A 22093-nucleotide genomic window follows, 5' to 3' on the forward strand; every position below is an offset into this window, starting at 1 on the left:
AACAAGGGCCTTAAGGGTCACTTTTCTGCTGTTTAATTTAGTATCTGTTTCATAAGTGAAAACCTACGGGCAGCGTTGGTATGACAGTATCATCGTTTTACATTTTTGCACGCCTACATTGAGCTAGGACAGACTCCCAAGAGTCAGGTTCCTACCTTGGCTTTCCTGGTACAGAAGAATTTAACTTATAGGCCATGGGGCAACAGGGTCCAGTCAGGGTGAACTCGTGGCCACCATGTTATTCCCAGGATACACTAGATCTGTAGTGAGGCCTGTTGCCCTTCGGTCTTCTTTCGCCGATCAGAGAGAACTCTCTAGTTCTCCTTTCTAGCGATCGCCTTCTCTGGGACGGTAGTCTGGCATTCCGCTCCATCCTTTCGCCTTAGCGAGATTCTCCACCTTTTCACTTTAATGAGGAGATTGCGCTCCGTCCTTTAGGTACTTCATGTCTCGTGTTCCTGAGAGCTGATGTAGTCAGAGCTGTGTTTCTCTGTCTCTCAGAGCTCTGTTCTAATGTCTTGTGGTCATCTCGGTATGCTCTGGCAGGAAATATGCTTACTGCCCACATTCCCCCTTGAAGATACAAGTACTGTTATGGTGTATGTTAATTGTGTTATGAATTATTAGCATTGGCGTTGTGTTCTGCCTGACAGTAGGGAGAGTTAGAGTTAATGTTTGGGACTAGCCTAGAGTGGAAGGGGCTAATATGAAGGGGCAGAGACCGCTTCCTGTCAGGTAGGGAGACAGGGCCCAGCATGCAGTAAAAGCAGACCTATGGGCTGACTATTGAGCAAAGCCGTGTGACGTGGGTGTTCCCAACTTCAGTGGAGACCAAGGCAGTGGATGGCGTTATCCTCCTGAGTAAAGAGAGGAGTGACCGAAGGACAGCGTGATGCACCGGAGACAGGTCCTGGGACAGGAGACCTAGCAGTGCGGCCCCGCGTTTATAACTCTGAGAAGTAATGGGCCAGGATGGAACAGAGAACGTGAGATGAAGAGCGTGCCCTTGTCGGGAGCTCCAAGGCATCAGCAACCTGAGAGGCTAAGTACCGGCCATATTGGCAAAATAGTTCCCATACGAGGGAGGAGGATGCGGAACTGTGGGGGGGGGGTATAGGACTCTCACTAACTGGACTGTAGTACTGAGCCGGGTTGTGGGAAGGAAGGTGAACTAGTGGAGACAGAAACCAAGCAAGAGAAAGGAACTGAGACTCTGATCATGCTCTTTACTGTGAGGAAACGTTCATTAAGCTGTGTATCCGCTGTACATAATGCCCATCAAGTTGTCGCTCAGTAAGAAGTTTATTTTTTACTGGATTCTCCCTCATTGAAGTCCTAAACATCTGGTCTTGGCCAACCAAAGTCATTGCTGACATGTGGCCTGCAAGGGCTTAGTGCCCCCATAAACAAAGTCCTCACACCCAGCCAGGACCCCCACCTTCATGTAACTTATCGGGGCATAAGATACAAGTGCCTCACACACGGCTGCTACCCTGCGCCGCATTACATGCTCTGGCAGGAGTCCGACTGCCTCTAGGGTGACCATTGCTCACTGAGTCGAATAGGCCATTAGTGAGGCTTATAGGGCATATGTGCCAGTTCTTCCTCATTCAGGGTTAGGGAACTCTCTTCGTGGACTGTAAGAGGTTCGTGGGCTGTTCGTCTTCAGGCACCAGTTTTACAATTCTGTAAGGCAGCGTACCGGTGCAGATCTTTTCTATGTTTTACACCTTTGCTTCTGCAGGTGCAAGTCTTGGCAGGAAGATACTGCAGTCAGCAGTTGCATAGGCGACAGCTTGAGCAGAAGTGGGAAAACTTCCGGGGCAACAGTATAATATCTCGGCTTTTCATTCCCACACCAGGGACAGCTTTTGGTTTGTGTTTGTGTCCCCCCCCCCCCAATGAGATGAACGAGAAAAGTAGATTTTTGGTACTCACCGTAAAATCTGTTTCTTGTAGGCTTGATTGGGGGGAGACAGCACCCACCCTTGGTTGCCCGGTGGTCATGCGTGCATTTGCTTTGGTTTTTCTCTCAAAATGTAATTGGATTATTACCCTTCATGTTGTAATTATTTTTTTGGGCTTCTCCTACTATTTTCTCACTAAATTGAGGATCCTGATGCTGGCGGGGAACAGTCTGCGGGAAAGGAGCCATTTTTTTAATCAGATGTCCTAATAGTGACAGCCTGTAGGCGGGAGCAGACCGTCCCATGCTTTCTGTGTCCCCCAATGAAGACTACGAGAAACAGATTACACGGTGAGTACCAAAAATCGACTTTTTCCCAGGGAGCTTTGCTTGGAATGCAGTGGCTAGGACGGCATGTACCGTATACTGGACTTTGTCTCCTGCACAAATCTACTGCTGTATGTGACTCTGATAAAACTATAATGGAGCAATTAGAGACTAAAATCCAATATGTATGTTTTCTAATAAATCTGTACCGTCGTTGAATTCTTGCAGATATTGAAGCTTTACGCTTGGGAGCCTTCTTACCAAAAGAAAGTGGTTGATATTCGGGAACGTGAAATGGAAGTGCTGAAATCTTCGGGTTACTTGACCACGTTCTCCATGCTGACGCTAACCTGCATCCCGTTCCTGGTAAGTTGCACTGTAATAGCCGGCACGACATCTATTATCTGTGGGCCAATAATTGTACAATAAGGTTCCTTCAATCCAGCATCAGTCGGGGTACTATCACATGATTATAGAAGTGTGTGCATAATTCACCTCTAGGGAAATTTTTGAGAAAAAAAAGATTTAATACATCAGATGCTATAACTTTTCATTTTCAGTTTGAAGATCCGGGCTTAAAGGTTTTTTTGGTTTTTTTTTCAGTCTCTGGTTTTGTGTAAATACTAAATATTTTACATTTTTTGTTATAAAATCAAATTGCTTTTCCACAACCTTCTGCAAAAAGACCGGTGCTGCAATCACGTAGGGTTTATAGGGGATAGATGCTGAGGGTGTATTCTGAGGCTTGGTTCACATTTTGTATTTTTGGTGTGTTTTTCGAAGTGCAGATAAATAAAACTCATGCTTTGATTTTTATAGAGGCACGCAATTGTTAGTGTGTGTGGTACTGGGATCTAAAATAATGACGTCTCTGGTAGTGCACGGGGGTAGGAACGTACTGCACAAGTGGTGGCCGTGGACGGCTAGAATTTCATCCTTCAGTGGGGTTATCCCACCAAAAAAAAGATTGATCACCTTGACTGATGGGAACTAGTGATGAGCGAACGTGCTCGGATAAGGCGTTATCTGAGCATGCTCATGTGCATACAGAGTGTCTTTGGCATGCTCGAAAATATGTTTGAGTCCCCGCGGCTGCATGTCTTGCGGCTGTTTGTTAAGCCATCCCTGCATATTTTGCAGCTGTCAAACAGCGCCGAGACATGCAACCGCAGGGACTTGAACATAGTATTCGAGCACGCCGAAGACACTCGGTACAAGAGCATGCTCCGATAACACCTTATCCCAGCACATTCGCTCATCACTAATGGGAACCTCACCACACAAGGAAAAGAGATCCCATGTTCCCCTTCATCATCTACTGTCTATGGGAGCAACGGTGAGACACCTACCGATCAGCAGCTGTCAACACTAACCCTTTTTTATCACCGTCTTGTACCTAAAAATACTGCAGATGATGGTAGAAGATAAATTGCAAAAGGTTATTTCTTAGGATGGTGGATAATTTACTGATCGCTGGGGGATTAACTGCACGGACCCCAGCGATCTTAAGAACGTGGCTGTGGATCCCAGAAACCGGCCGGTCTTGAATGGAGCAGAGGATGAGTTCAGATGGTTTTTTTTTTTTCCGTTACTTATTGAAAACGCAAGATATATTTTTTTTCGATAAGACGTGTGTATGTTCTGTCTTCTTTTCCTTTTTTTTTTTTTTTTTTTTAGGTTTCCATTGCTACATTTGGAGTATATTTCTTAATTGATGAAGCAAATGTCCTGACGGCATCCAAGGTTTTCACCACAATATCATTATTTAACATCCTGCGTCTACCATTGTTTGATTTACCTACCGTGATCTCATCGGTGGTCCAGGTAACTACTCCATTCATATGCCTTTTTTTTTTTCAAAATAGAAGTTTCTATAGATGAGATTTTATGCGGATATGTTCACACTGTGGTTTTCTGGCGTTATTTGGCTGTGACTGCTTGTAACAATGCCATACTTTACAATTGAAGTCAATGGGAAGGCGGTAAAGTTGCCTTAGGGTCTTTTTTTTGCCGTTTTGTCAGCATTTTTGCATCAGAAAATACTAGCGTTTTATTCACTATTTAATGGATCTCAGAAAAACATCAGTAAAAAGACAATCAAAAAATGCTGAGAAAAACATTTAAAAGGCAATTATGAAATTACAAAAAAGTGTGGGGAAAAAAAAAAGTAAAAAAAAAAATTCCAAAAAGGAGCAAATCATGAAGTTTCTTTTCTGCTTCAAAAATGGATATTTTAACCACGAAAAAGTCGTAGTGTAAATCTACCCTAAGTAAAGTGCTGAAAGGAAAAGTTGCTTGCGGACAAGACCGTCTGGTAGAAGTAAACCCCCCCCCTGTTTGGATCTTTTTCTAGACTCGAGTTTCTCTAAATCGACTACAACATTTTCTTTGCGGTGAAGAACTTGCCCCTGAAAATATTGAAACCGACTACAAAGGAAGTAAGTGGACACAAAGCTCAAAGTTTGTTATTCGATGGTGATTTTACTAAAAACATTATTTTTCCTGCATTTTTATCATGTCCACAGATCACGCTGTTGGATTCCTCGGGGCCTCCTTCCAGTGGGAAACAAATGGAGCCTCCGTTCTAAAAGAGTAAGAGAAATGGCTGTGTGCACTGCAATAACTGCAGGCTTACCTGGCCAGCCTACAGGGAATGTCCAACACTGAACACTCTGATTCTGTACTGATATACTACCTATCTCCATAGTGCTCTGAGCTTCATTTTTCTCCTTCGTCTCATTGGGGGACACAGAGACTGTGGGTGTGTGCTACTGCCGTCTGGAGGCCGACACGAAGTATACAAAAAAACAAGTTGGATCCTCCTCCGCCGCATACACCCTCGCCCCGATAGCGGGCGGAAACCAGTTTTTGCTTAGTGTCTGATGGAGGCACACGCAGTCTGGGTCTATCCAGACTATTTATTTTTTTTTTAACATTTTCTTACTATGAAGAGGAGACAGGGGCGACGGACCCTATTGAAAGGGTCCGATCTCCCCCAAACATCAACGGGCGAGCACGCGTGAGTATCCCTCCGCGTATCCTTTCCCGCACCGAGGGACATCTCTGGGACTTTTCCCCAGACATCTATTTTTTCTTTTTTATTTTTAAGAAGATATGACAGGGGCAACGCATCCTATTGAAAGGATCCGATTTCCCCAAACCATCAACGGGGGACCACGTGCGAGTTTCCCTCCACGTTCTCTCTCCCGCGACGTGGGACAATAGGCCAGACTTAGCCCTGTCCACCCCTAGGTAGCGAAACCATGGGCTTGCACAGAGGCACAAGACTAGTCTGTGCGGCCCCACAGCTACACCAACGCCAGGTGGCGGTACTGCATGGTGGCGGACGGTCCCTCTCCTCGCCCAGCCAAGGCGGACGGAGCTAGGGTGCCTGCACCGTCCGAAGATATGGGTTACCTCAGGGTAAGCAGGGCTCCTGGGCAGCGGGAGGTTTCCAGGCCAGGGCTGCGGCGTACTCTCCAGGGGCTGGAGCGGCTCCCCTCTCCTGCCTGCAGGCAGAGCAGGAGGGCTTCCTCGGCGCGGCAGGGGCAGCGGCGTGTTCCCCTTCTCCCTTGCCACGGCCCTCTGCAGTGGCCGGGCTGGGGAAGGAGCGCGCGTGGCTGAGTAGGCGCCGTTTTAGAGCGCCAGTTCCGGGGCGAGGTAGGCCGCGGGGAAGAGGGCCGAAATTTAGCCCGCGGCGTCGGCCTAGGACGCAGGGGAAAGGCCCGCCCCCCCCCAGCGTGACGTCAGATCCGGCGCCCGCCCCCCCGACGCGACGTCAGATCCAGCGCCAACCCTCGGATACTGGGAGGGTGCTGGATAAAATGGAGGCCCCGGCGTCAGAATGGGGTAGGCCGCGGTCAGGAAGCATCGCAGCCTACCCAGGGAGACCAGCAGCTGGGAGCGAGCAGCAGCACAGGAGCACGGGGAGACAGCTGGAGCTCGGGTAAGTGCGACCCCGTTTTGGCCACACTAGGGCAGGTTGTCCTCCTTCTCCTCATACCCCTGGATGCCATAAAAAAAAGAAGATAATAGAAAAAGGGGTTTTTTTTCTGGCCGTTTGTTCCGCAGTATGTCTGGAAAAGGGAAGAAACACCTTCCTTTATACCGCATGCGTTTCCTGTGGGGCTGTGTTCACGCGAGCGCAGACTATTAAGATATGTGAGGCCTGTAGTTCCGAACGCGCCCAGGAGCCCTCCCCGCCAACGGAGCCCAGGGGGTCAGAGCCCCCGGAATGGGCGTTATCACTGTCTCGGTCTATGGCTTCACTTACGAAGGTGATCGAGACCCTTCAGGCCCCGGATAGGGGTAGAGACAATGGCTCTCCGGTTTGGGAAGGTTCATCCACCTCACATGAGCCGCCGGCCTGCAGGGGCCGTACCCTCTCTAAGGAGACGTACAGGGAAAGAACCCATATGGCTTCTCCGGGCCCCTCCGGTGCTTCGGCATCTGTGAGTGCGGCATCTCGCTCTCCATCACCATTGTCTGAGAGCGAGCAGAGTTCGGATGAGGACATGCAGGAAGCCTTGGATCTGGATATTCCCGGGTGTCGGGAGACAGTAGACAGTCTCATTGAGGCCGTCAATCAGACTCTTGGTATTGAGGAGGACGTCTCCCTGACCGCAGAGCATAAAATATCTTTTAAGAAGGCCAGGCCCCACATAGGGTGTTTAGCACTCATCCAGAATTCGAGGACACGGTGCAGCGGCACAGGGAACGCCCAGACAAGCGTTTTTCAGGGCAGAAAACGATAGAGACAAGGTACCCGTTTGCACCAGAGTTCTGTAAAGAGTGGGCAGAATCTCCGATTGTGGATCCCCCAGTGTCACGCCTGGTTTCAAGATCGTTGTTGTCGGTGCCTAGTGGTTCTTCCATTAAGGACCCCACGGATCGGCTCATAGAGGGTCTAGCCCGCTCGGTGTATGAGGCATCGGGGTCAGCGCTTTTGCCTTCGTTCGCAGCAACATGGGTGGCCAAGGCCATGATTGTCGTGGTCGGAGTCTTTGAACAAAGTCCTGCAGGACAGAGACTTGCCGGTAGAGGTGTCTGAGATAGCAAATCAGATCTCGATGGCAGGAGACTATCTAATTAATGCATCCTTGGATGCGGCTAATTGCGCGGCGCTAGCCGCAGCAAACGCTATCGCCATTAGGAGAGCCTTGTGGCTAAGGCTATGGCGGGCCGATTCGATTTCTAAAAAGTCGTTAACATCTCTGCCTTATCAGGGTAATCGGCTTTTTGGAGAGAAGCTAGACAAGCTTATTTCAGATGCCACAGGGGGAAAGAGTAGCTTTCTCCCACAGCAGAAGAGCAGACCGCCCTTTCGTCAACCACAGGCGCGCTTTTGAGCATTTCACGCCCCAGGATGGGCATCAGCGGCCGGTTCTACTGCCCCAGCTCGCCACAACCAAGACAGAGCGCGCCAGGTCACGTATAGAGCCAACCCGCTGGGGAGGATGCGGGGCCGTCCACCCAGGTCAAGGGGAGCTAGGTCCCAAAGGCCCTCTACAAAATGACTTGAGGCATCAGGTACCCGAGGACAGCAGATTAGGCGGTCGTCTGCTCAGGTTCCGCCACGTCTGGGTCAAGGTGGCACACGACGCATGGGTGGCAGAATTGGCGTCATTCGGGTACAAAATAGAGTTTATCGGACACCCTCCAAGGAGATTTTTTCAATCCCGTCTTCCCAAATTGCAATCCCGGGCAGAGGCATTGCTAGGGGCCATCAGGATTCTTCTGTACAACAGGGTCATTATCCCGGTACCAGAGGGCGTAGAGGCCCAGGGATTTTATTCCAACCTGTTCGCAGTCCCCAAGAAGGACAGAACAGTAAGACCGGTTTTGGACCTAAAGCTCCTAAACAGGTTCATCAAGGTCAGGCACTTTCGGATGGAATCCCTCCGGTCAGTGATATCGGCCATGGAGCAGGGAGAGTATTTGGCCTCAATCGATGTTCAGGATGCCTACCTGCACATCCCTATTTTTCCTCCGCATCAGAAGTTCCTTCGTTTTGCGATAAATGGCCGGCATTTCCAGTTTGCGGCTCTGCCGTTCGGGTTGGCCACGGCACCCAGGGTTTTCACAAAGGTGATGGCGGTCGTTATGGCCATTCTTCATTCTCGGGGCATAGTAGTGCTGCCATACTTAAACGACCTGTTAGTGAAAGGACCGTCTTTTCAGGCATGCAAGGAGAATGTCGGCATCACGCTGGATACCCTATCCCGCCTGGGATGGTTAGTCAATGGGAAGAAGTCATGTCTTACCCCAGCTCAGAGGATTCCATTCCTAGGGATGATTTTCGACACTTCCCAAGGGTTGTTAATTCTCCCTCAAAACAAGGCCCAGGCGCTCCGGCGGGGGGTTCGGAGTCTTCAGCGGCCAGGCCCTCACACGATTCGATTTGGGATGAGGGTGCTAGGGAGGATGGTAGCAGCAATAGAAGCAATCCCGTTTGCGCAGTTTCATCTTCGCCCCCTGCAGCATGCTCTTTTAGCAGCATGGGACAGGAGTCCTTTCTCCCTGGATCATCAGTGCAGGTTGTCCCTTCAGGTCCGGCGGGCACTGCAATGGTGGACGCGCGACTCCTCTCTCCTTCAGGGGGAAACCCTTTCAATGGCTGGTGGTTACAACCGACTCGAGTCTTATCGGTTGGGGAGCAGTGTTTCGTCATCACACAGCTCAGGGGCAGTGGTCTCCCCAGGAGGCCCTTCTGCCGATCAACTTGTTGGAGATTCGAGCAGTGCGGTTGGCGTTGCAGCATTTTCAGCACTGGCTAGTGGGTCGCCCAGTCCGGGTCCAGTCAGACAACGCCACGGCAGTGGCGTATGTGAATCACCAGGGAGGCACGCGCAGCAGGGAAGCCATGCGCGAGATGCACCACTCAGTAATTTCAGCGGTCCATATACCAGGCGTGGAAAATTGGGCACCAGATTTCCTGAGTCGGCAGGGGGTCGTTGCCGGACAATGGTCCCTGCACCCCGAGGTTTTCCAGCAGATTTGCCAACGGTGGGGAACTCCGGACGTGGATCTGATGGCTTCCAGAGAGAACGCCAAGGTAGACAGGTTTGTTGCCCGGTCTCAGGACCCACGAGCGATTGCAGCGGATGCGTTGGTTCTTCCATGGAGCCAGTTTCGGCTCCCGTACCTGTTTCCCCCTCTGCCTCTTCTCCCGAGGGTAATCAGGAAGATCAAGAGGGAGAGGGTTCCGGCAATTCTGCTGGCCCCAGACTGGCCCCGTCGAGCCTGGTACGCGGATCTGGTACAGCTCCTCGCAGACGTGCCATGGCGGCTACCGGAACGGCCAGACTTACTGTCCCAGGGGCCGATCTACCACCCGAACTTAGGGGCCCTGTGTTTGACGGCATGGCCGTTGAATCCTGGGTTCTGACCCAGGCGGGGTTTGGGCGTGAGGTGGTAGCCACGATGATTAACGCCAGGAAGCTGGCCTCGGCGAGGATCTATCATGGTACTTGGAAGGTTTTCTTTCTCTGGTGTCGAGAGCACGGGGTTGCGCCTTTGTCCTTCTCGGTTCCCAACATTCTGGCCTTTCTGCAGTCAGGCCTGGACGCAGGGTTGGCTCCGAGTTCCCTGAGGAGACAGATCTCGGCCTTGTCTGTTCTGTTCCAGAGAAAGATCGCTAGCATTATGCAGGTCAAAACTTTCATTCAGGGTGTCTCGCATCTAGTGCCCCCCTTTAGAGCTCCCTTAGACGCCTGGGACCTTAATCTGGTGATGGGGGCCCTGCAGGAAGCTCCTTTTGAGCCATTGCAGGAGGTCGGATTGCCATACCTTACCAGGAAGGTCGTGTTTTTGGTAGCAATAACCTCTATTAGGCGGGTCTCGGAGCTGGCAGCCCTATCCTGTAGAGCACCGTTTCTGACCTTTTTTAAGGATAAGGTAGTCTTGAGACCACCTCCGCCGTTCCTGCCGAAGATGGTGTCCTCGTTCCATATTAATGAGGACATCGTTTTGCCTTCATTTTGTCCAGCTCCAGTACACAGAGTTGAGAAGGCGCTCCACACGCTGGACCTGGTGAGGGCCCTCAGGAGGTATGTGTCGAGGACAGCGCCTTTTCGCCAGACAGATTCGTTGTTTGTGATCCCTGAAGGGCGCAGGAAGGGGCTCGCAGCCTCACGGTCGACCATAGCCAGATGGATTCGCCTTACTATTCAAGAGGCTTACCGTATTAGAGGCATGCCGGTTCCACCTGGAATAAGGGCGCACTCGACTCGGGCAGTGGGCGCCTCTTGGGCGCTTCGGCATCAGGCTTCGGCAGAGCAGGTATGCAAGGCGGCAACGTGGTCAAGCCTGCACACGTTCTCTAAACATTACAACGAACATAGGCAGGCTTCGTCGGATGCAAGCCTGGGTAGGAAGATTCTCCAGGCAGCAGTGGCACACCTTTGAACAGGTAGGCATGCGGTGTAGATTGATGAGTTGCTCCCACCCAGAGACTGCTTTGGGACGTCCCACAGTCTCTGTGTCCCCCAATGAGACGAAGGAGAAATAGGGATTTTTGTGAGTACTCACCGTAAAATCCTTTTCTCCGAGACGCTCATTGGGGGACACAGCTCCCACCCTGATAGCCAGTTGGCTTTTGTTTATTTTTGATGAGTATAAACCCTTATTTTGTAGGGTGGTCCTTTTTTTTTTCAGACATATAATTTTCTGCGGTAGAGCTAAATTGCTGTCAGCTTTTCCGACGGCTTTGGCACTAAACTGGTTTCCGCCCGCTATCGGGGCGAGGGTGTATGCGGCGGAGGAGGAGCTAACTTGTTTTTTGTATACTTAGTGTCGGCCTCCAGACGGCAGTAGCACACACCCACAGTCTCTGTGTCCCCCAATGAGCGTCTCGGAGAAAAGGATTTTACGGTGAGTACTCACAAAAATCCCTGTTTCTAATACAGAGGTCCAAATCTCCAAAAAGTCACCATTTTGTCTGCCAACGGTCACCACTAGGGGGAGTTCAGGAGCAGCGTGCAGTGAGATCAGAATAAATATTACGTGACTGTCTCCAAAAACTACATGTGTACATAAGCCTTGGGGTGTGTTCACACTGCATCTTTTTCCAGTGGTGAAAAACCATACGTTTTTCAAACAAAACATACATGAGGAAAGTTGCATGTTTTGGTCTCCTCCTGATTATTTTTTTTTGACATTTTGTGTGTTTTTCTTCACCATTTTTTTTATCAACGATAGACAATCCCTGCATGTGTTGCGGCTGTCGAAGAGCTGCGAGACTTGCAACCGTGGCCACTCAAGCATTTTTTCGAGCACAACGAAAATTGTCGATTAAGACGCGAGTGTGCTCGGATAACAACACCTTATCTGTGCACACTCACTCATCACTACTGCCAAGATATACAGTGTGTGTGTGTATATATATATGTATGTATGTATGTATGTATGTATGTGTGTGTGTGTGTGTGTGTGTGTGTGTGTGTATATATATATATATATATATATATATATATATATATATATACACACACACATACAAACACATACATATATATATATATATATATATGTGTGTGTGTATATAATTTTTTTTATTTTTTTACAAAGTTTACTAAAATATAAAAGTATTCATGTTTGATATCACCCTGATCTGGAAAGTCAAGTTGCAAATGTCATTACTGCATAATACATGTGGTAGAGAACAATGATGGTGTTGCATTTCTATTCACCATTTCACACTACTTAAATTTTTTTTTTTTTCTCTTTTTTTTTTTTTTTCGTACATTTTATTGCCCAGAAAATGGGATCAATCAAAACTTTACCTTACTAATCTTTACAGGAATTAGTAGGGCAGAGCAGAGCGCATCTGTGCTTCAACTGCGCAGGCGCAAGATTCTGCGCGATCTGTGGATAACGTAGGTCTCGTCATCCACATTAATCAAGCCAGGAGGATGGCGATTTTGATGCCCATTAGACCAGATGATGCTGATTAGCATGCAAAAAGAGGGAGACTTATAAAAGATATTTTTTGGCATATGCAGGGGGAGTCGATGGCTTATATACGTGTTGATGTACTGTGGCAATAGAGCAGTTAAAGGGAATCTGTCAGCAGGGTTTTGCTACCTCATCTAAGAGCAGCAAGGCGTAGGCAAAGAAACCCTGATTCCAACGATGTATCACTTAGTTTACTGGATTCAGCAGTTGTGACACAATCAGAGTTCTTAGATGTAAGGTTCAGCAGAGCTGAGAAAGCTAACCCCGCCCACACCATGCTCTGTATGTACACTGTCTATGCACAGTGAGCTTCTTATCACATGAAAGGGCGGAGTCAGACTTGCAAGCTCACGCCAGGTAATCACAGCAATGAAAATCACCAGGTGATAAAAACTTCATTGTAAGTAAACAACACACAGCTTGATATGTGACCTTATGCTGTCCTCAGATTACATAACAAAAACCTGCTGACAGATTCCCTTTAATGGCGGTGGCTTTAGTTTATATTGGGAAAATCTGGTGACCGATTCCCTTAAAAAAAAAAAAAAAAAATTAGAATCTGCTGGATAAATTGTTATTGCACATGATTGCAGCGGTCACATGCTGTAGTCGTGACATCACCACTGTAGCCTTGTTAGCAAAGGCTGGGTGGTTGTGACAGATAGGGGGGCTAGAGTGTTAGGGAGTAAGTATGGCTCAATTTTTTATTTTATTAAGAAGATACCTATAAAAAAAAACAGAAAACCCCATTTGGTTATGTACAAAATACAGTTGTCCCCAAAGGTGCCCATATCCTTTAATAAAAATGTATATCAAATCCAACACTTAAAACAGGTGAAATATAAATAATCTTATGTTTTTATGTATGCTATAGTCTACAGCTGTATTCCCAATTCTGCTGACTGTTACTCAGCTCTGCCAACACTTGTTATGTAGCGGCAGAGTGAGTTTCTTCATCAGATTCAGGGTATTTAGCCTCTTGGAGAGACAGGTTTGTTTTTTGGGTTTTTTTCTTAGCTTTCTTTTTCCTTGTTCTTGGGTTTTTTTTATTTTTTGGTTTTTTTCCTCTCCTCCTAGCAATTTATTTGACCATCGACGTATGTAGCCTTTTTTTTTTTTTTTTTTTTGTAGGGCAGGTTGAAGTTTTGAGACACCATTGACTTTTACTTATAAAAAACGTGAAGGAAAAATCAAAGTTGGGTGGAAATGAAAGAAAAAGGATTTTTTGTTTTAGCAAATCAATTTGCCTTAAATTGACCTGGTATCTCCTCTTTCTTCAACTGGTCAGTGGAGTTATGTCTCGTTATTAAATTTATATAGCTTTTGTTTTTATTTTACGACCTAAAAAAAATTGCAAAAAATAAATAAATTGGTGCCATTTTGGGGTCAATACGACTTTTTCACCTCTTTTTATTTCATTTTTTTTTTTTTTTTTTTTCTTTTGGAGAAGAGGTGACCTAGCCAAAAATCAATTCAGTTATTTTGATTTGTGTTTCCATTTTGGACTTCACCAAACGGGCTAAATCCTTTCCCTCCACGCATTATATGCAGGCTCTGCTCCTGAGCCTGCTCCATACAAAAAGTGCATACATCAGCCACCGAAAATCTACTGTGTATATCGGTAAGGAGTGAGAATGAAAATCACCAAGCTCAAGAAAGGGAAGATGATGAATTAAGAGCTCTGTGAGATTTTAACTCTGAAACTACAGAATTTGTTAATTTTGTCTCTGGATGATTACAAATCTAATATACTTACATAACAGAGAATGTCTGATGATCACATAAGCGGGAGATACTTTATTCCACTGGATGTAAACAGTAAAGGTTCATTTTAAATGACAGACACAGAATATAATAGAAAATTCTAAAATAATTCTCCTCATCCTGGCATGTCACGCTCCACAATGAAAAAACGTAACCCTTACATTAGAAAATTCTGTAACTCTTCATTAGATAGTGATTGATCTTTCTTTGTCGAAACTCTCATAAACTGTTAAAAATTTTATTAAAGGATTATCCAGCGCTTCTCACTTCTGCATCAAGAGGTGAGCAGCGCTGATGATGATTTATCACCAGGTGCTTCTAGAATGCAAGCCTTCTGACAAGTGTTTGGTGCCTGCGCTATTCATGTGCACAAGTCCTGGCAGCCATCGGTCGACAGAACATCATCAACGCCTCTGACCACCCAACGCTGAAGTGAAAGGCATCAGAGAACCTATTTAATCTAAAGAACAGAAACATAATGTAGGTTTTTTTTTGTGTTTTTTTTTAAATTCAGTCTTCATATTAAGATTCCTGAAGGCGCCTTGATTGCTGTTGTTGGCCAAGTTGGGTCTGGAAAATCGTCCTTCTTATCTGCGATCCTCGGGGAGATGAATATACTAGAAGGATCTGTGCAGAGACAAGTAAGTCTGCAGTTACGTTACTGTGCAAGTTCATGTGTAACCGCTTCGCATATTGCGTTATAATATTGGCATAGAGAAGAATGTCCCATATTGTACATATCTTTTCATCTTTTATCTGTTAATCCAAACTTGGACTTTGTGCACTGGGCACAGTCATGGGGAACAGAAAAGGGCGTTCACCAAGCTGTTCCCACAATGCTGAAAGCGGCAATTGTCCAAAATGTCTTGTATGCTGAAGTACACTGCTCAAAAAAAATAAAGGGAACACTTAAACAACAGAATAGAATTCCAAGTAAATCAAACTTCTGTGAAACCAAACTGTCCACTTAGGAAGCAATACTGACTATCAATTTCACATGCTGTTGTGCAAATGGAATAGACAGAATAGACAACAGATGGAAGTTATTGGCAATTATCAAGACACCATCAATAAAGGAATGGTTCTGCAGGTGGGGACCACAGACCACATCTCTGTACCAATGCTTTTTGGCTAATGTTTTGGTCACTTTTGAATGTTGGTTGTGCTTTCACACTCGTGGTAGCATGAGACGGACTCTACAACCCACACAAGTGGTAGTGCAGCTCATCCAGGATGGCACATCAATGCGAGCTGTGGCAAGAAGGTTTGCTGTGTCTGTCAGCATAGTGTCCAGAGGCTGGAGGCGCTACCAGGAGACAGACCAGTACGCCAGGAGACGTGGAGGGGGCCGTAGGAGTGCAACAACCCAGCAGCAGGACCGCTACCTCCGCATTTGTGCAAGGAGAAGCACTACCAGAGCTGTTATGAATGGGTAGCCGAGGAGGAAATAAAAGACAAGCAGTCATAAAGTGGTTGGAATATTTGTGAAGCGGACCTTATCCAAGGCCTACTGTAGGTCACTAAACCTAGGAAAGTGCATAGATGCTGATGTGACCTGGGTAGAGGGAGATCTTGAATTGCCTGTTTCCTGTCAGGTGTCTGGTACCTTCGGCAATATAATGTCCCGACAAATGTCACCTTTTGTTTGTAATACTGTAATTTGTCACGTGAGACCTTGCAACCCTTAGGGTCATCAACGTACTGTAATAGTACAATCAGCGGATGAGGTGATTGCCACTACTCAAGGATCCCTGCCATTGCTGCTGAATAGATGGCAGGGGATTTCTTTCCCCCTTTGTGGGAGGACTGTCCAATAATATTGTTCACCTCTATGAGTAAAGGAGAAAGATACTGACAGTCTGGGTGCAGGGGTACAGAGAAGAATGCACCTGCTAAATCAATGACTGAAACATTTTGACATTACTGGGATCTGTGACAGTATTGTGTGTGTGTGTGTTAGGGACGATTGAGGTCACACTCACTGTATCATCACTAATAGCCCTTAAGTCATGAACCTTTCTGTAAGTGTCAGCAAACCCTTGAGTCCTTTTTTTTTTTTTTTCCTAATGGGATACAAAGTGGTGTCGCAGGGGGAAGATCTTTGCAGTCCAGGGGGGGGGTTTCTTTGCACCAGAACAAAAAACAAACAAGCTAAGTCTCAGAAAACCAAAGAGGTTGGTAACTATGCAGACTGCAGACCCCTGATCCTAACACGCAACTAGCAGCAGTCGTGGAGCGTTCCTACGGTGGTCCTAGACGCCTCGTCACAACCGGAGAATTAAATAAGCCTAAAGCAGGAAAAGAGGAAAACTAACTGCCCCAGAGCAGACCCCAAAGGAGAGACAGCCCCCCACATGTATTGATGGTTAAACAAGATGAAAATACAAACAAAGGCAGGAAAGTAGGCTGAGCAAACGATGGGGCCAAACTAACTAGAAAGGAAAGATACTGTCTGCAATCTGCCAAAAAAGCCTACAAAAATGTCCAACACAACTGATAGCAAAATAAACCCTGAAGTCACTAGACTTCTCCCACTATATCAGCACTCTGAAATATTCTGAGACAGCAAAAAGAGGCCAATCCAATAAGGGACAAAAAAGACAATTTGGCAAATAAGTGTGAAAATTCAGCACAGCCCAGCCCAGCCCTGAAATGACCAACGAGCAAGTGTGAACATTAGCAAAAAACAAACTTATCTTGGGAAGACTGGAACAGAGCTGAGTCCTAGACCTCAGAAGCAGACTGAATCACCAGCACTAGGATAGGGCGTTGGCTGTCTTATATCCATTCTGATCCTCCAGAGATCCAATCGTCATCTTCCTCACCAGGTGGCAGATCACTACCACTTAAGCCAACCTCTCTACCTCCTGTCACCACCAGAGGGAGAACGGAAGGGGAACTCTCAACTCGTGGAGCAGAAAATGAGCTCATAACACAGAGCCCTGTAATATGAGCTCCAGCAGGCCACAAATGTGCATGTGTGTGCCCATACGGTTAGAAACCGACTCCATGAGGATGGTCTGAGGAGGTTGTGCTCACAGCCCAACACCATGCAGGACGCTTGCCATTTTTCACAGAATACCAGGATTGGCAAATTCGCCACTGGCGCCCTCTGCTCTTCACAGATGAAAGCAGCTTCACACTGAGCACATATGACAGATACCAAAAAACAAAAAGTTAAACCGCACCCTATAAACATCAAAGTCTTTAAGACAGATTTGTAGAGGTGCACGTCAAAACCAGGGAGCCCATCCTGGAGCAAGTTCCATAACAATAGATAAAAAAGACAGCGCCTCAGACAATGGTGAAAAAAAAAAAGGCTTACATTTTATTCTGCCTCCTGTGGCGACATTTCGGTCCGAAGACCTTTTTCAAGACGTGACAGAGTCTGGAGACACCGTGGAGAGTGATCTGCTGCCTGTAACATCCTTCACCATGACCGGTTTGGCAGTGGGTCAGTAATGGTGTGGGGTGGCATTTCTTTGGCGGGCCGCACAGCCCTTCATGTGCTCGTCAGAGGTAGCCTGACTGCCATTAGGTACCAAGATGAGATCCTCAGATCCCGTATGAGACCATATGCTTGTGCGGTTGACCCTGGGTTCCTCCTAATGCAGGACAATGCCAGACCTCCTGTTGCTGGAGCGTGTCAGCAGCTCCTGCAAGATGAAGGCATTGGAGCTATGGACTGGCCCGCCCGTTCCCCAGACCTGAATCCGATTGAGCACATCTGGGACATCATGTCTCACTCCATCCACCAATGTCACGCCTCACCACAGACTGTCCAGGAGTTGGCGGATGCTTTAGTCCAGGTCTGGGAGAGGATCCCTCAGGAGAACATCCGCCACCTCATCAGTACCATGCCCAGGCATTGTAGGGAGGTCATACAGGCACGTGGAGGCCACAAACGCTACTGAGCATCATTTCCTTGTCTTGAGGCATTTCCACTGAAGTTGGATCAGTCTGTAATTTGATTTTCCACTTTGATTTTGAGTATCATTCCAAATTGATATCCCCATGGGATATTAAGTTTGATTTACGTTGATTATTTTTATGTTTTATTGTTCTCAACACATCCCATTATTTAATGAATAAAGATTTGCAACTGGAATATTTCATTTAGTAATATCTAGGATGCAGTATTTTAGTGTTCCCTTTTTTTTTGTGAGCAGTGTATTAAGATTTCACTTCACTGACACAAGTCCGATCCCAGAATAACACCCCCATAGTATTATCCTCCTCCGCCAAACTGTACGGTGGGCACAATGCAGTATGGTGGGTATCGTTCTCCTAGCATTCACCAAACCCAGATTTCTCCATCAGATGCCCAACAGAGAAGTGTGACACTGTCACTGATTTAGGAAGGAAGAAATGTCAAGAATGGACTTGTTCCACCATTGGCTCCTATTACAGACCATGCTGGTATCAGTGGGCTGTTTACCGTTTGCCCTTACTAACATGTGACAGAATGATTGACTCATATTCATGAGTTCCATATAACCACGTCCCCACCAATCAGTGGTGGTGGCGGAGCGATACAAAGATCAGTATTCAGAGAATTGGTAGATAAGAGTGATTTTTTTTTTTTTTTTTTTTTTTTTTTTTTTTAAGCAAAATCGTTACAGCAAGAAACTATGTAGGTGAGACATCACTGGAATTATGATTTCTGCCTCTACATCATTCTTCTCTCAGATTGGGTAGCAAATAACTCGTGACAGATTCCGTTTAAAGAACCTTGTAACGTGACTTGCGATATAAAGCACAACTATAAACACTTATTGCAGACTTGTGCTTAAGGGTTTTTGCCCCTAATCAGTGTAAAGCAAGATGAACTGCTGCTAAAGCATCTGTATCAAATAGGTCATTGATGTCTTAAAGCTCCATAATAATTTATAATATGCTGCTTTCTTACAATTAGGGCTCGGTAGCTTACGTGTCACAACAAGCCTGGATCCAGAACTCCTTATTTCAGGAAAACATCCTCTTTGGTCAGACCCTGAATAAGCCATTTTACGAGAGCGTTCTAGAAGCGTGCGCTCTTCTGCCGGACCTAGAGCTCTTGCCACACGGAGACCAAACTGAGATTGGAGAGAGGGTGAGACATCTTTACCTTAATGCTATGCAATAGATATATACGTTACAAAGAAAAAATTAGTCATGTGCTTTCATCAATTGAATATAGTGAAGTTTTCCAATTTTTTAAATATTATAGCAACTTTGTGTTTGTCATTTTATCTAACTGCTCTAAGCAATGGTGGGGGGGTGTGCTCTTGTTTTTTTTTGTGTTGCTGCTTGCTTATGATTGGTCAGCATCATACAGGGGGGAAGAAGTACACGCCCCCAGTGAAAACTGTCTGATAACTTTTTTTCTAAGCAAAGTAAATGTTAACTCGTTTTGTGCCAAATACTTTGATTGCAAATATCTCTGCAACAAAGAGGCAAAATTAAAACAAAAAAAAAAAAAGTTCTGACCCCCCCCCTATTACATAGTGTCCAATTCATCATGAAAAGTTTGGTGCGAGGTCCACTTTAAGAGCGAACTAAAATGCTATAAGTTCAACTATATCTACTGTAAGAAACTAAAGCTGATGTGGTCTATCCAGTGCAATGTTCTGAATCGATGCTCCAAAAAACCCCAGGAAGATGCCATGAACATTTTTTCAGTAGTCTGTGTTATTGGTCTCCATGAAGTGATGAACTACAGTCCAATCCCCAAAAGACAAGGGAGTAACCACGTATGCAGCTCTATTAGGGAAGATGCTATTATCCTATCTTTTTCAGGCTTCCAGCGGTAAAGTAGAGCTGTCATTGACTCACTTGATAGAACTTTTTAAGATATTGAGATGACTCTGCTAGTATTGTCCCTATCTGTGCAGTAAAGCTCACAATGAGCTACAGAGAACACAAAATGTCAGCCTATTGTATGTACTTTTGGGGCCAGTGTTGAACATCAGAAAAGCGAAACTCTGACCAAAATAAGGACAATAATTAAAACTGAATTTTGAAACTAAAAATGAAATGAATATAAAAGATGATAGAGGAAATGGTATTCTTGTCCAAGGATATATCTGAAGGCAATGATTGGATAAATAGGCCGGTTACATCATGGTTTTATGTCCATCCAAAAATGTTATCCATAAAGGGGTTGACCAGAACTAACATGGTTGATTTGTGGGGGTGTTGGACCCCCACTGATCCCAGGATAGGGGGTAACTTGTCTTTTTTAGTTCCAGGTCGTCCATATAAAAGTGTCATGTGTGGGTGCCATCTACTTACCGTATCTGTGTATCTTTTTGTATACAGGGTGTCAATCTAAGTGGAGGCCAGAAGCAGCGGGTCAGCCTGGCACGAGCCGTATATAATAACGCCGACATCTACCTGCTGGATGACCCTTTATCTGCTGTCGATGTACATGTGGGAAAGCATTTATTTGATAAAGTTATTGGATACAATGGACTTTTGAAAAATAAGGTATAAATGTATGCGTCATGTGATGCATGGAACACTGCACACCATTGTAAATATTACATAAAAAATAGTTAATTCTGTGGCCGCTTTTACAGATCTGTGGTGTCCCGCTACCAATAAACAAGTGTTTCTATATTAGTATAGAGAGGCCTTTTTATTTAGTGCTTTTATGGTCTTTACCACGGAGGGAGACGCTAACTATAATTATGCAGCGCAACCTATAGCCACGCCCAAGATGCTCCTGTGAGCCACGCCCTTTTGATTAAAACCATAAAAATTAGCGCTAAATAGTAAGGCTTTTATCTCTGGAACTGTATGGCGAATTGAAAAATGGCTTTCTCAGGGGAGCAGTGGGAATAAAAAAAGATCAAAGTCTGTCCACTTGACCTAGTGACCGGTCCTTTTTAAAGAGTCATTGATTTTTGTCTTTTTGACCACAGACCAGGATTCTGGTGACGCACAGCCTGAGTGTCCTCCCTCTGGTGGACCTTATTGTGGTCATGGAAGATGGGAGAATAGGTCAGATGGGGACATACGCCGAGCTGGCCTCTACCCAAAAAGACTTTGCCGATATGATAATGGCATCTGGAACAAGGAAAGAAAGTTTTGAGGCGATGACCTGTAAGTATTTTCTTTTTTTTTCTCTGCTGACTCCCATAAAATTTCACAATAGATTTACTCTTGTAACACAAAAAAAAGGTTGAGATTAGTGTTCCCTAAAGAGGCCCTTCTGCTATGTAATATAATTCTTTTCTGTTTACCCTTCATAACCTTTGTGGAGTTTCATTGGATTTCTTCTGGTTTCCATGGAGGCATTTTATATGTTTCTGTTTCTTTTTTTTCCCCCTAAATTTCTTTTTTACCTCCTTTTACATAGAAGTGCAATTCCTTGTATTTTGTGCATCAGAACAGGCCATGTACACAGTCGAATTATTTGGTCACTGTTTTATTGAAAGGGTTATTCTCACATTTATTAAATTGCTTCAGTTAGATAAAAATAAACAAGTTACCAATTAACTTGCTTTTTCTGTCTGCTTTCGTTCTCCTGCAGTGAGAGCGTTTATCTTTCATAGTGTAAAGCTGGTTTACATGGAGCTCAGCCAATAGTTGCTGCCCACTGTGCGCAGTAATTACATTCAAGAGATGGGTTAACACCTAACATACCAGACACGTCTCTTCGGGCCATTGATTTCTATACAGCTGTTAGCTGCTCACCTAACTCCCCTCCTTCTGACAAACTGCTATTATAAATTTTGCAAAATCAGCAGCATCCTTGGCTGTTTTTAAAATGGCTCTCCTAATTACAGCTCACTTTCCTGAGCTGTGTGCTTGTTCAATTGCCCTGTTATGTGTAAATACAGTGATATCAGTGTAGACTCCAGAACAAGTAACTGATGGCTGCATGTGTTCTAGCAGAACTGGTGCTGAGCTTTATGGCTCTACTAATTCTACAGCTCTGCTACTTACCTGAACTGTCACTCAAGTAGGAGAGCCTGCCCTGCCAGAATCCAGGAAGTAAGGAGACGGCAGAGCTCTGAGCTGCTCAAGAGGTAACTTGAGAATACTCTTGAGATTGGCTAGAGCTTAGGCAAAGAAAAATCTGTGGGAACCTGCTTTCATTGATGATCTATATTAAGGCTAGGTCAACATTATTCAAGTCTCTGAAAACCCCTTTAA

The 22093-nt window shown here is 45.8% G+C and overlaps 1 protein-coding gene across 2 annotated transcripts in view; it reads left to right on the top strand.

The window, feature by feature from the left end:
- Positions 1-22093, top strand: part of LOC141097358 (multidrug resistance-associated protein 1-like) — a 122031-nt gene that overhangs the window by 43663 nt on the left and 56275 nt on the right. For both annotated transcript variants that reach the window (XM_073584470.1, XM_073584469.1), the window contains exons 8-15: positions 2462-2599; positions 3911-4057; positions 4587-4671; positions 4759-4825; positions 14466-14592; positions 18867-19043; positions 20252-20419; positions 20857-21037. In XM_073584470.1, the coding sequence (XP_073440571.1) occupies positions 2462-2599; positions 3911-4057; positions 4587-4671; positions 4759-4825; positions 14466-14592; positions 18867-19043; positions 20252-20419; positions 20857-21037 (1090 nt within the window). The remainder of the gene's footprint in view (positions 1-2461; positions 2600-3910; positions 4058-4586; positions 4672-4758; positions 4826-14465; positions 14593-18866; positions 19044-20251; positions 20420-20856; positions 21038-22093) is intronic.

The sequence above is a fragment of the Dendrobates tinctorius genome, unplaced genomic scaffold, assembly GCF_039654945.1.
Source record: "Dendrobates tinctorius isolate UK_male_01 unplaced genomic scaffold, ASM3965494v1 ptg000084l, whole genome shotgun sequence".
Taxonomy (NCBI): domain Eukaryota; kingdom Metazoa; phylum Chordata; class Amphibia; order Anura; family Dendrobatidae; genus Dendrobates; species Dendrobates tinctorius.